This window comes from Oryx dammah, unplaced genomic scaffold (assembly GCF_014754425.2).
Source record: "Oryx dammah isolate SB20612 unplaced genomic scaffold, SCBI_Odam_1.1 HiC_scaffold_9, whole genome shotgun sequence".
Lineage (NCBI taxonomy): Eukaryota > Metazoa > Chordata > Mammalia > Artiodactyla > Bovidae > Oryx > Oryx dammah.
The window spans coordinates 52,382,109-52,397,013 of record NW_024070193.1 but is presented as its reverse complement, the minus strand read 5'-3'; the positions used below and the strand labels follow the sequence as shown (position 1 = coordinate 52,397,013).

Below are 14,905 nucleotides of genomic sequence, written 5' to 3'. Positions count from 1 at the left end.
GAAATTATTTATATGCATGCAAATATACATGTATATACCATACCATACCATCTTTCTTGCTAGTATTAAAGATATTTAAAAGATGAAATATTTATAATAGTTTTACTATGTTTAGAATATCCTATGATGTAGAAAATAACATTTGGTTGTATAGAAAGATCAAGAAAACACAACTTATAGAACCTGGTCAAAATACAGTTTATTTTTCTTTCCTTTTTGTTTTTAATAAAAGGACTGTAGACGAAAAGAAAAAAAACAAAATCCTGAAGGCTATGACTTTCCCACTAGCTATCATAAACAAGTAAAAATCGATTTTCCCAAATTATAACACATAAATTTATTAATAAAAAAAGAAAAAGAAACTACTGTCTTTTTAGCATTAAATATTTATCTTTTTTCTTATAGAATTCATTTTACTGTAAAAACTTGGCAAAACTAGCACAAAATACAGCTTTCTAATTAGTGGATGAAAAAAATACTCATAAAAAATTCAAAGATAAACAATTTGCTAAAAAGTTTAATATGATCAAAGAATATACTATGTGTTATATAACTGCCATAAAACCTGGTTTTTCCTATTTATTATCTAATCCAGAATACATTTTTGAGGTAATTTTACTTGACCACCACCCATTTCCTATTGTGACAAATTATTCGATACCCAGTATCTTTAACCATTTCTCCAGTGTTAGAGTATTTAAGACTTCTGCCCTAGATGAATGTATATGAACATTATATGAATCAGTACTTCCTTAACAACTAAAGAACCTGAAAATAGCCAAATTCTGAAAAATCTACTTTCTCCTTGAAAACAGAAAGACCCAAACCCCTAACATGCCCTTAAATATCTTTTTATGGCACCTGAAAAATAAATAATCTCAGGAAAACACAAATTCACTCATGTTCTGAGAGGAAATATCAATATATGATATTTTAAATGTTTTCGGAAAGGCAGCACATTCTTCTGAGTGCTGCAACAGATTCTCTAGCTCTGCAATCCTGCTGCAGTCATGAATAAACATATTCCTCTGAAGTTCTAAGTATGTGTGGCCATATCAAGGGCATGAGGCACGCACATCAGATTTGAAATGGATTTACATTACCTCCAACCTTAGGGCCGCCTGCTGAACCAGGCTTCCTTGCACTGTTGACAGGATTTCCGGATGTTTTAGGTGCAGGAACCTTGAAGGCCGAAGCAGCTGATGATGGCCTATTTCCATCCACTGATTCTTCATCATCAAAGCTCTTATCTGCACAAAGTGTTAGAAAAATGTATTTTAAGAGAACCAAGCTTTGCTCAATTTTCCATAAAACTCAAAAATCAAAAAAGGTATGTATAAAGTCATTACTTTCTAAGATAGATAATACAAAATAAAGCTCCTTTGAATAAGCATTTATATACTGACTAACACTATATAAAACAACCCAGTGTAATTTAAAATCAGTTTACAATATTATCTTAGTTCTTACCTAGATATATTAAGTCAAAACATAAAACCAAACACATTAATGCTAAGAGTAGTAAGAAGCATTTTTCATTTCTCTGCTACTCATACAAGCATTTTCTGCCAGCTCCTCCCATAGTGCATCTTCCAGCACACCCTGCCTTATTTCTTATACCCAGATTCTGCAACTTACAATCACAGATCCGTTTGCAAATCAGTCGCCTCATTCCTCTGGAAGCTCTTAATTTCCCTCACCCTAGGATGCTCTGGATAGTTCACATGGCCAAATCCAATAGATTTGATACTAATCAAAGATTCTATCAAAAATAGACAGCAACAACCACAGAACCACCACTGAGGTTTGTGCCGGCATTTTTCTTTCTCTTCCCTGCCCTAGGTGCTGTAACAGCCAATCAGCTACAAGGTGACATCATCTTATGGCAGCTACTGCCAGATGAAAGGTAAAAATTCTCCATGTATTTAAAAAAATTCTCCATGGAGCTGCAATCCTTAAGTCTATAACAAAAATTTCAAGGGTGTTCAATACTAAAGGTTTATAAACCTAAATATGTTTCCTTTTCTTTAAGCCACATGAAAATTTATACAAAGAAAAAATAACCTTTTCTGCAATGTTTGTTCTGCTGGAGTGCTTCTTATTGCATCAGTAAAGCACGGAGTATCACAGTGCTCGTTACTGTGCATAATTAACTCTGTAATCTTACAATTTGCTGTTTCTTTAGGCCACAGAAACCAAACTGAACAATTTGTTCTCATCAACGATTCAAAAATATTCTACAAAGCTCCTTTTGGACTATTTATGAATAACTACACTAGTATAACCTCCTCGTACAAAATGAACCCTCCCATCCCCAATCCACCCTCCAAATCACAAGACGCGTGCCTTTTACTCGTATGAGAAGATGGTTTTCTCTAGGACCCTGCACAAACCAACCACGACAAACAAGATGGGCGAGGCAGAGAAGCAGCTTTACCACAGGCTTCAGATCAATATGCCAGAATCTCTTCCTTTCAGTCTGCATCCCCTACCTACGCAAACACCCAAATCAGGTAAAACAGAATCATCCCTACAAACCACTGCAAGTCCAACTACTCAATGTATTTTAAAAAATACCAGACCAGTGTTAAGCCTGTGTTATTTACTAGAAAAAAAAGAATCAAAGAGATACCCTAATACAAACCACATTACACTTCAAGTGTTTTTCTTAAACAGTACAACTTGTAGGAAAAACGATATCTTTTAGTTAAAAAATATATACATATTTTAGCAATATGCCACTGGCAGCCAGTTTGGATCCATTAAATCTATGGAGACTGCTCTGTTAAAAAACATTAATATAATCTCAAATAAACCTTCTTTTTTTTTTTTGGGCCACCACCCTATTTTGAAAAAATGCAGCTAAGAAGGACAGAGTATATACACAAATCTACAGAGCGAGAGGCATTAAAACACCGAGCAGCCAGAAGTTCCCATGGAAACAGTGCTCTCTCTGTTCCTGCACACACACAAGAATCGAAATGAGTAAATACTTCTACCACTTAAAAATAATTAACTCTTAACATTCTGAAACTCTTAGGAAATTAATTTTTCCCTTTTTATCAAAACAAGGCAGAGAACAGTATATAAATTAAAGCCTGCAGCTCAACTAATTTTCACAAAATGAATATGCTAGTATAACCAGTCTCCAGACTAGCAGATCACTATCAACACTCTCTAAGCTCCCTCACTGAATTGCCCTAAAGTCGTTATTTTCTACCAGAGCTAACTAGTCTAGTCAGTTTTGCCCATTTTTGAACTTTTATACAAAAGGAATCAAATAATAGGTACTCTAGTAACCTACTTTCTTTTCACTCAATAAAATGTTTGGAAGACAAATTTTCTCATTGCTTCAAGTTTTTCAGTGCATGAAATGTGCCACAAGTTATTAATATCCATTCTACTGTTGATAGACATTTGAGTTGTTGCCTAAGATTGGTATAAAATAGTGCTAAGAGGTAAGCAAAATTAAAGGGTTCTAAAGCTTTCAGTATTAACACGGAAGTAGTAAACACAGTGATTTATTTTAGGTTGCAGTAAGCCAGAGATCAGAGAAGGCGATGGCACCCCACTCCAGTACTCTTGCCTGGAGGAGCCTGGTGGGCTGCAGTCCATGGGGTCGCAAAGAGTCAGACACAACTGAGCGACTTTCCTTTCACTTTTCACTTTCACGCATTGGAGAAGGAAATGGCCCCCACTCCAGTGTTCTTGCCTGGAGAATCCCAGGGACGGGGGAGCCTGGTGGGCTGCCGTCTATGGGGTCACACAGAGTCGGACATGACTGAAGTGACTTAGCAGCAGCAGCAGCAAGCCAAAGATGCAACTATGCAAGAGGTTACAAAGATTGTAACCTCTAAGGCAGTGGTACTCAAAATGTTGTCCCAGGCGAGCAGCTGACCATCATTTGGAAATTTGTTAGAAATGCAAATTATGAGGCCCCAACTCAAATCTAATGAATCAGAAACTCTGGATTAACAAACTCTCCTGGTGATTCTGATAAAAGACCAAGTTTAAGAACCACAGCACTATGGTAGAAACAGGCAAACTTTTTCTAAACGGCTATATAGGAAATATTATAAGCTTTGCAAACCTTACATATATGTAGTCTCTCTGTGCAACTATTCAATTATGCCACTGTAGTGTTAAAGCAATGATAACAATAAGTAAGCAAATGAGTGTGGCTGTGTTTCAATAAAATTTTATGTATAAAAAATGGAGGATGACTGGATTTAGCCTGCAAGCAACAGTTTCCCTACCCCTGCTTGAGGGTAACCACTGAAATAAGAGTAAACACATACATAAAAAAAGAAATCGAAGAAAAAATAACAAGAAAGAACTGATTAACTGAAAAAAACTAGCAAACGACAAAAGACAAAACAAGAGGATAAAAATAGAAGTAAAAGAAAAAGTGGGAAAAATAAAATCAAATATATCAGTATCGACTTTAAAAGTAAATGAACTAAATAGTCCAAGTAAACAACTAGACTGAACTTGTTTTTAAAAACAGGTTGCTTAAATGAGAGATGTATTTTACATATAAGGATCACAAAAAAGTTAAAAGTAAAATGAAGAAACAGACCATGATAAACATTAACCAAAAGGTTCATGTAGCTATACTAATCTCAAACAAAGCAATTTGAACAAGCATTACTAGAGACTTTTTAATAATGATGAAGGAACCCAATCCAATAGGGGTAAAATATCAGAACCCTATATTTTTATGCACTCATATACATTTCTCTTCAAGAAAATCAGAGATAACAGGAACATTTCATGCAAAGATGGGCTCAATAAAGTAAGAAACGGTATGGACCTGACAGAGGCAGAAGATATTAAGAAGAGGTGGCAAGAATACACAGAGGAACTGTACAAAAAAGACCCAAGCTCATGTCCATTGACTCAGTGATGCCATCCAACCATCTCCTCCTCTGTCGTCTCCTTCTCCCTCCGCCAATCTTTCCCAGCATCAGGGTCTTTTCAAATGAGTCAGCTCTTCACATCAAGTAGCCAAAGTATTGGAGTTTCAGCTTCAACATCAGTCCTTCCAATGAATATTCAGGACTGATTTTCTTTAGGATGGACTGGTTGGATCTCCTTGCAGTCCAAGGGACTCTCAAGAGTCTTCTCCAACACCACAGTTCAAAAGCATCAATTCTTTGGCGCTCAGCTTTCTTTAGAGTCCAACTCTCACATCCATATATGACTACTGGAAAAACCATAGCCTTGACTAGACGTACCTTTTTTGGCAAAGTAATGTCTCTTGCTTTCTAACATGCTGTCTAGGTTGGTCATAACTTTCCTTCCAAGGAGTAGGCGTCTTTTAATTTCATGTCTGTAATCACCATCTGCAGTGATTTTGGAGCCCAAAAGATCAAGTCTCTCACTGTTTCCACTGTTTCCCCATCTATTTGCCATGAAGTGATGGGACTGGGTGCCATGATCTTAGTTTTCTGAATGTTGAGCTTTAAGCCAACTTTTTCACTCTCTTTTTTCACTTTCATCAAGAGGCTCTTTAGTTATTCTTTCTTTTCTGCCATAAGGATGGTGTCATCTGCATATCTGAGGTGATTGATATTTCCCCCAGCAATCTTGATGCCAGCTTGTGCTTCCTCCAGCCCAGCGTTTCTCATGATGTACTCTGAATATAAGTTAAATAAGCAGGGTGACAATATACAGCCTTGACATACTCCTTTCCCAATTTGGAACCAATCTGTTGTTCCACGCCCAGTTCTAACTGTTGCATCCTGACCTGCATACCGATTTCTCAGGAGGCAGGTAACGTTGTCTGGTAATCCCATCTCTTGAAGAATTTTCCACAGCTTGTTGTGATCCACACAGTCAAAGACTTTGGCACAGTCAATAAAGCAGATGTTTTTCTGGAACTCTTGCTTTTTCGATGATCCAACGGATGTTGGCAATTTGATCTCTGGTTCCTCTGCCTTTTCTAAATCCAGCTTGAACATCTGGAAGTTCACGGTTCACACTCTGTTGAAGCCTGGCTTGGAGGATTTTGAGCATTACTTTACTAGCGTGTGAGATGAGTGCAATTGTGCGGTAGTTTGAGCATTCTTTGGCATTGCCTTTCTTTGGGATTGGAATGAAAACTGACCTTTTCCAGTCCTGTGGCCACTGCTGAGTTTTCCACATTTGCTGGCATACTAAGTGCAGCACTTTAACAACATCATCTTTTAGGATTCTAAATAGCTCAATTGGAATTCCATCACTTGCACTAGCTTTGTTCGTAGTGATGCTTCCTAAGGCCCACTTGACTTCACATTCCAGGATGTCTGGCTCTAGGTGAGTGATCACGCCATTGTGATTATCTGGGTCATGAAGATCTTTTTTATACAGTTCTTCTGTGTCTTCTTGCCACCTCATCTTAACATCTTCTGCTTCTGTTAGGTCCATACTATTTCTATGTGTTCAACTTCAGCTTCTTCAGCATTACTGGATGGGGTCTAGACTTGGATTATTGTGCCCAGACTTGGATTACTGTGCCCATCTTTGCATGAAATGTTCTCTTGGTATCTCTAATTATCTTGAAGAGATCTCTAGTCTTTCCCATTCTATTGTTTTCCTCTATATCTTTGCACTGATTGCTGACGAAGACTTTCTTATCTCTCCTTGCTATTCTCTGGAACTCTGCATTCAAATGGGTATATCTTTCCTTTTCTCCTTTGCCTTTCGATTTTCTTCTTTTCACAGTTATTTTTAAGGCTTCCTCAGAAAACCCTTTTGCCTTTTTGTACTCCTTCTTCTTGGGGATGGTTTCAATCACTGCTTCCTGTAGGATGTCAGGAACCTCTGCCCATAGGTTTTCAGGCACTCTGTCTATCAGATCTAATCCCTTGAATCTATTTCTCACTTCCACTGTATGATCATAAGGGATTTGATTTAGGTCATACCTGAATGGTCTAGTGGTTTTCCCTACTTTCTTCACTTTAAGTCTGAATTTGGCAATAAGGAGTTCATGATCTGAGCCACAGTTAGCTTCAGGTCTTGTTTTTGCTGACTGTATAGAGCTTCTCCATCTTCAGCAGCAAAGAATATAATTAAACTGATTTCGGTGTTGACCATCTGATGATGTTCATGTATAGAGTTGTCTCTTGTGTCAACAAACATCCGTCTAGTCAAGGCTATGGTTTTTCCAGTGGTCATGTATGGATGTGAGAGTTGGACTATAAGGAAAGCTGAGTGCCGAAGAATTGATGCTTTTGAACTGTGGTGTTGGAGAAGACTCTTGAGAGTCCCTTGGACTGCAAGGAGATCCAACTAGTCCATCCTAAAGGAGATTGGTCCTGGGTGTTCATTGGAAGGCCTGATGTTGAAGCTGAAACTCCAATACTTTGGCCACCTGATGCAAAGAGCTGACTCATTTGAAAAGACCATGATGCTGGGAAAGATAGAGGGCAGGAGGAGAAGGGGACGACAGAGGATGGGATGGTTGGGTGGCATCACTGACTCAATGGACATGGGTTTGGTGGGACTCCGGGAGTTGGTGATGGATAGGGAGGCCTGGCGTGCTGAGGTTCATGGGGTCACAAAGAGTCAGACACAACTGAGCGACTGAACTGAACTGAACTTGTGTTGTTGGAAGAGGGTGTTTGCTAGGACCAGTGCCTTCTCTTGACAAAACTCTTGTTAGCCTTTGCCCTGCTTCATTTTGCACTCCAAGGGCAAATTTGCCTATAACTCTATGTATCTCTTAACTTCCTACTTTTGCATTCCAGTCCCCTATAATGAAAAGGACATTGTGTTGGTGCTTAGTTGTGGCACACGGGGCGTTAGTTCTAGAAGGTCTTGTAGGTCTTCGTAGAACCATTCAACTTAAGCTTCTTCAGCATTACTGGTTCGGGCGTAGACTTGGATTACTGTGATACTGAATGGTTTGCCTTGGAAACTAATAGAGATCATTCTGTCGTTTTTGAGATTGCACCCAAGTACTTCATTTCAGACTCTTCTGTTGACTATGAGGGCTACTCCATTTCTTCTAAGGGATTCTTGCCCATAGTAGTAGATATAATGGTCATCTGAGTGTTACTAGGTTATCTAAAATGAAACACTAAAGGCAAACAAGTATAAAAACTGGATAAAATGTACATTTAAAAAAGTTTTCTTGGGACTTCTCTGATGGTCCCGTGGTTAAGAACCGTTTTCCAATGCAAGGGACGTGGGTTCGACCCCTGGTCGGGGAACTAAGATCCCACATGCCTTGGGGTAACTAAGCCCTTGGGTCACAACTACTGAGCCCTGGCACCACAATTAGAGAGTCCTCAAGCTGCTAGGAAAGATCCGTGTGCCACAACTAAGCACCAACACAACCAAAACAAAATAAAAAGAAACACTTATTAAAAAATTAAATTAAAAAGTCTTAATAACCTGACAAACAGTAAGAAATTCAAAGACAAAACTTTTACTTTTGAAGGTCTTTAGGGCAAAGGAAGCAGAATTTAAGACTCACGTAAGATATAAAATATTAATAGACTTTTTCCACCAAAAACTGGTGTACCAAATGACTACTTGCAAGGTTAAAGTGAACCAAAAATAAACCCTTACCCTCTCATAGTCTTTTATTCTTTTCAAACTTTTCTCAAAAGAGAGCAATAGAGAAAAAACCAGGAGGACTCCATTAAGGTCAACTGCTTGGACAGCTGAGACACCCAAGGCCCTTAAACTCAGTAGGCTCACACTAGTAGTACTCCCAAGCCACAGCCAAAGCAAATGCAGCATTTTCCTGGAAGAAACTCTCTGGCCCACAAATTTATACCAATGGCTAATTCATGCTGACGTATGGCAGAAACCAACACAGCAGTGTTAAGTAATTATTCTCCAATTAAAAATAAATAAAAAGATTTTTTAAAGGCTCTGGCCTCATATTATTTGCACAAATAAATTTCCAAATGTCACTTGGCATGACAGGAAATAAGACACCATGAGAAGGAATAAACAGAAAGAAACAGACAGCAGGAATAGATCCCAGAATTATCAACATCCTACCTAGCATTCCAAATTCAAATCTGAGAATTCTTAAGCATAGACTATGAAGTATCTACATTTGGAAGTTTGAAATAGTTGCCTATCTACTAGGCAAGCTTGAAAATAACTTTAAAATATTTTAAAAAGTGGACACAGATTAAAAAAAAAACAGGACTTCTAAAAATAAAAATACAATAACTGAAATTTAAATTCAGTAGGCAGGCATAATAGTAGACTAGACACAGCTCAAGGGATCATTAATGAACTAAAAGAAAAATCAGGAAAAAAAAATCACCTAGGATATATACAGTAGGTAGTTTAATATTTACTGAATAAACAAACAAAAAAAAAGGATCAAATACCAAAAGCAACCTATAAATCATGATTATGTTGACACGTCTGTTCTCACTTCAATGTTTCAAAATGACAATACTATGGTTTGGTGCAGAAACTGAAAAGGATGAATATATTAAAAAGAACTAGGAGACAGAAACTAATAAAGTGAGTAGGCTGCAGTGGTAATACACAGGATGGAAAAGGAGAGAAGGTGATAAGAGCAGGAAGATGAGATGAAGATGGAAAGGAGATGACAGAGGAGGAGGCGACTGGGAAGAAGAGATGGTAACAGAAGGGAAGAGGGGAGAAATAAAAGGCGAGGAGAAGGAAGAGATGGAAATAGAGGATAAGGAAATGGAGGCGGAGAAAAGAGGAGGAAGGGGATAAGAAAAGGGACAGGGGGAGGGACAGGCAGAAACTGAGGGGGACAGAAAAAAGAAGCCCAAGTTCAATAAGGCTTTACCTTTTGTTTCCTACATTCAACACTTGCAAAGTCCTCAGCAAGCACTGAGGTATTACAGGCCCACAATCCTGTATCTGCATTCCTGAAAACCAAAAAGCTTTGGAAGTCCAGTTTCAGCTTGCTTTGTCTTTTTAAATTCATTTGGTGGCAAAATGTGAACTGATTTGAACTCAGCTTATAGCAAAATACGAGATTTGACAAGAGACTAGTTATTGTCTTATTTTACTCACTGTGAATTTGCATACATTTGACTGCAAAAAATATTAATGTACTTGATTACAAGGGACAGTCTCAGACCCAGGTAGAGTTGTTATATAATGATGCCTGTGTATGACCATATTATTTTTCTATACTCTGACATATTCTGAATTCCAAAATACAACTGGTCTACAAGGGTTTCCAATAAGAAAGAGTAAATTTATATTACCATAAGTTCCTTCCCTTTTTCCTTCGAATGAAAGTCATATAGTTTATATGGCTATTTAAACATTCTACTTCACTTTTATGGGTACATATATTCCAAAATCTGCAATTTCTGCTTCTGAATCCATATGAAAGACTAAAAACTCCATTTACCATGGCAAACAAAAGAGCAAGCCAAAACTTTATACCATTTCTCAAAAAAAGGAATTAATTGGGTGTGGATTTTCTTCAGTAAACCAACTAGTTCAGTTAAGAACCCACATCACGGATTTTCATGCACAAAATACACTGTTTCAAATTAAGTAGTTTCTTACACCAAAGTTCCTCTTTTCACTTGAAGCTATATCCTTCCTTATTCTAATTAAAACAATGAGTAAAAGGACTTTGGATTGCTAAACTGTTTTACACTCTTACATACCAGTCATGACCATGGTCGTAGCTAAATTAGCAACTGAGATTAGGAAACAATAATCCAAAATATTTTGGTTGTCCACTCTCCACTCAGCTGTTACAACAAGATACTCTCCTTGGCTTCCCTCTGACCTCACAAGTCCCTGTAGCTCAGTATCTTTCTCCTCCACTCAGCCACTAAATGGTGAATATCCTCTTCTCTAGACAATACACTTTATGAGTAGTTTCATCCATTCTCAATAGTTTTAAACATCTTCTGTATATGCTGGCAACTCTCAAATGCTTTTTCTTCAACAAATAAATGGCAAGTGGAGAAAAAAAAGATGAACGGAGGATTAAAAGATCTATTAATAACTGCAATGGTGAACCTTGTTTGAATCCTAATTCAAACCTTCATATTATCTGAAGAATTATGGGTGGAAGTTTGTGACATTGTACAGGAGGCAGCAATCAAGACCCTCCCCAAGAAAAAGAAATATAAAAGGGCAAAATGGTTGTCTAAGGAGGCCTTACAAATACCTAAGAAAAGAAGAGAAGCGAAAGGTAAAGGAGAAAAGGAAAGATAAACCCATTTGAATGCAGAGTTCCAAAGAATAGCAAAGAGAGATATGAAAGCCTTCCTCAGTGATCAATGCAAAGATATAGAGGAAAACAATAGAATGGGAAAGACTAGAGATCTATGACCCAGAGAGATGGTATTGGGAGGGAGGTGGGAGGGGGGTTTAGGATTGGGAGCTCATGTACACCCGAGGCAGATTCATGTTGATGTATGGCAAAACCAATACAGTACTGTAAAGTAAAATAAAGTTAAAAAAAAAAAAAAGGAAGAAAAAGTAAATCAGAGATACCAAGAGAACATTTCATGCAAAGATGGGCACAATAAAGGACAGAAATGCTATGGACCTAGCAGAAGCAGAGAATATCAAGAAGACACGGCAAAAATACAAAGAAGAATTATACAAAAAGATCTTCATGACCTAGATAACCACAATGGTGTGATCACTAACCAAGAACCAGACAGCCTGGAATGCGAAGTCAAGTGGGCCTTAGGAAGCATCACTATGAACAAAGCTAGTGGAGGTGATGGAATTCCAATTGAGCTATTTAGAATCCTAAAAGATGATGCTGTGAAAGTGCTGCACTCAATATGCCAGCAAATGTGGAAAACTCAGCAGTGGCCACAGGACTGGAAAAGGTCAGTTTTCATTCCAACCCCAAAGAAAGGTAATGCCAAAGAATGCTCAAACTACTACACAATTGCACTCATCTCACACACTAGTAAAGTAATGCTCAAAATTCTCCAAGCCAGGCTTCAACAGTACGTGAATCATGAACTTCCAGATATTCAAGCTGGATATGGAAAAGGCAGAGGAACCAGAGATCAAATTGCCAACATCAGCTGGATCATCGAAAAAGCAAGAGAGTTCCAGAAAAACATCTACTTTTGCTTCATTGACTACGCCAAAGCCTTCAACTGTGTGGATCACAACCAACTATGGAAAATTTTTCAAGAGATGGGAATACCAGACCACCTTACCTGCCTCCTGAGAAATCTGTATGCAGATCAAGAAGCACTAGATAGAACTGGACATGGAACAACAGACTGGTTCCAAATTGGGAAAGAAGTACATCAAGGCTATATACTGTCACCCAGCTTATTTAACTTATACGCACAGTACATCGTGCGAAATGCCAGGCTGGATGAAGCACAAGCTGGAGTCAAAACTGCCAGGAGAAATATCAATAACCTCAGATATGCAGACCACCCTTAATGGCAGAAAGCGAAGAAGAACTAGAGAGCCTCTTCATGAAAGTAAAAGAGGAGAGTGAAAAAGCTAGCTTAAAACTCAACATTCAGAAAACTAAGATCATGGCATCCAGTCCCATCACTTCATGGCAAACAGACAGGGAAACAATGGAAACAGAGAGAGACTTGATTTCGGGGGGCTCCAAAATCACTGCAGATGGCGACTGCAGCCATGAAATTAAAAGACGCCTGCTCCTTAGAAGAAAAGCTATGATCAACCCAGACAGCATGTTAAAAAGCAGAGACATTACTTTGCCAACAAACATCTGTCTAGTCAAAGCTATAATTTCTCCAGTAGTCATGTATGGATGTGAGAGTTAGACCATAAGGAAAGCTGAGTGCTGAAGAATTGATGCTTTTGAACTGTGGTGTTGGAGAAGACTCTTCAGAGTCCCTTGGACTGCAAGGAGATCAAACCAGTCAACCCTAAAGGAAATAAGTCCTGAATATTCACTGGAAGGACTGATGCTAAAGCTGAAGCTCCAATACTTTGGCCACCTGATGTGAAGAACTGACTCATTTGAAAAGACCCTGATGCTGGGAAAGATTGAAGGTGGAAGAAGGGGATAACAGTTGAGATGGTTGGATGTCATCACCAACTGGATGGACATGAGTCTGAGTAAACTCCAGGAGTTGGTGATTGACAGGGAAGCCTGGCGTGCTGCAGTCCATGGGGTCGCAAATAATCAGACACGATTTAGTGGCTGAACTGAACTGAACTCAAACCATTAAAAGGCATGTATGGAATAATTACAGAAATGTGAAAACTGAGTATTTGGTACTGTGGGATAATTTTTTATATGTGAAATGGTCTTATAATTGTTTTATAAAAAGATGTTTTACTTTATTTTACATATATGAAGGAGTACGTGTGCATATGTGCAAACAAACACATCCTAGTCCAGCCAGAGAATAAGGCTGGAGCAGATAGGTAGGGATACAGATGAATAAAGATTGGCTATGTACTGATAATTTCTTGAAGCTGGATAATGGGTGGTAAGGGAGGTTTGTTACAATATATTCTCTATTTCTGGGTATGTTTGAAATTTTTCCTTAAAATAATTGTGGTAATTTGAATCACTTTACTGTCTTGCTCAAGACCCTACAATGAAACCCCAATAAAATGATAAGCAACATCATAAGCGCAAAGAAAATGAAGCAGAGCGGAGAGTATGTGAAATCAGCACCTATAGATAGTATCAATTTCCTATAAGATGCAAATAAAAAGGATGGAAGGCTTTTAAAGCTGCAACTCAGAATTCTCTGAAACAGCAGAGAGACCTCATCTACCTTGCAGAGTGACAGAGAAGCAACAATTTCTAAGCTAGTAAGTACAGGGCTGTTTAGCAAGGAACAACTGGAAACCCATGGAATGATTTCATCATTAAGCTTGTTCCACCCTCAACTCAGGGAGTTCAACATTTTGCATACAGGTATGCAAGTGCAATCTGTAAAAATGGAACCACCAGAAAATGAAAAGTCAGTTTTTTGAACCATTTAAACTTCTGTTTGCCAAAATTAAAGTTTAATAGAAGAATTAGATCAGAAAATCAAGGAAATCTCCCAGAACAGAGAATAAAAGGAAAAAACATAAAACTTAAGACAAAACATAAAAGACACAGTGAATCAATCTAGGAGGTTCAATATCTGACTATAAGCAATTCCATAAAGTGAGACTAAAACTAATGAAGAGGAGAAACTTATTATTATTAAAAAAATAACCAAACAAAATAAGATGACTTCCTAGGGCTAAAAAAAACCATGAGCTTACAGAAGTAAAATAATCAAGCAATCATACTCCAGTAAAATTTTTTTTAAAATAAGTAAAATAATCCAACAGTAACAATAAAGAATGCCTTCAATTTAAACTGAAATAAAAAATTGAAATAAAAAATAAAAACTGAAACTGAAATAAATAAAACTGAAATAAAATTTTAGTAAAATGATTAGAAATTGAAAATCAAAGTGCGTCAAAATAAAATAAACACCAGATTTCAATATTCACAGGAAAATACCATGTTCAACAGCACAGTTAATCTTAAATAGTTACTTCTTAGTTTGGATTTGGTTGCCATTCCTTTCTCTAGGGGATCTTCCCAACCAGGAATTGAACCCAGGTCTCCTGCATTGCAGGCAGATTCTTTATCATCTAAACCACCAGGGAAGCTCTATTAAATAACTAGTTAAAAGATATTTTAAGACTCTTACCCTCTTCGTCAAAGGGATCTTTAAAAATTCAAGACCTTCTACTGGCACAAAAACAGAAATACAGACCAAAGGAACAAGACAGAAAGCCCAGAGATAAACCCACACACCTACAGACACCTTATTTTTGACAAAGGAGGCAAGAATATACAATGGGTCAAGGACAGTCTCTTCAATAAGTGGTGTTGGAAAAACTGGACAGCTATATGTAAAAGCATGAAATTAGAACACTTCCTAACGCTGTATACAAAGACAAACTCAAGCAAGCCTCGATGTGTAAAAAC

At 37.7% G+C, this 14,905-nt stretch overlaps 1 protein-coding gene across 18 annotated transcripts in view; it reads right to left on the bottom strand.

The window, feature by feature from the left end:
• The window catches only part of CLASP2 (cytoplasmic linker associated protein 2), a 176,243-nt gene that overhangs the window by 120,870 nt on the left and 40,468 nt on the right, over positions 1–14,905 (bottom strand). For 13 of the 18 annotated variants that reach the window (XM_040246288.1, XM_040246293.1, XM_040246289.1 and 10 more), the window contains exon 8: positions 1,104–1,250. In XM_040246288.1, the coding sequence (XP_040102222.1) occupies positions 1,104–1,250 (147 nt within the window). Of the gene's footprint in view, positions 1–1,103; positions 1,251–1,638; positions 1,953–14,905 lie in introns of those variants that run through there. The other 5 variants (XM_040246303.1, XM_040246305.1, XM_040246302.1 and 2 more) reach the window with 4 other exon arrangements.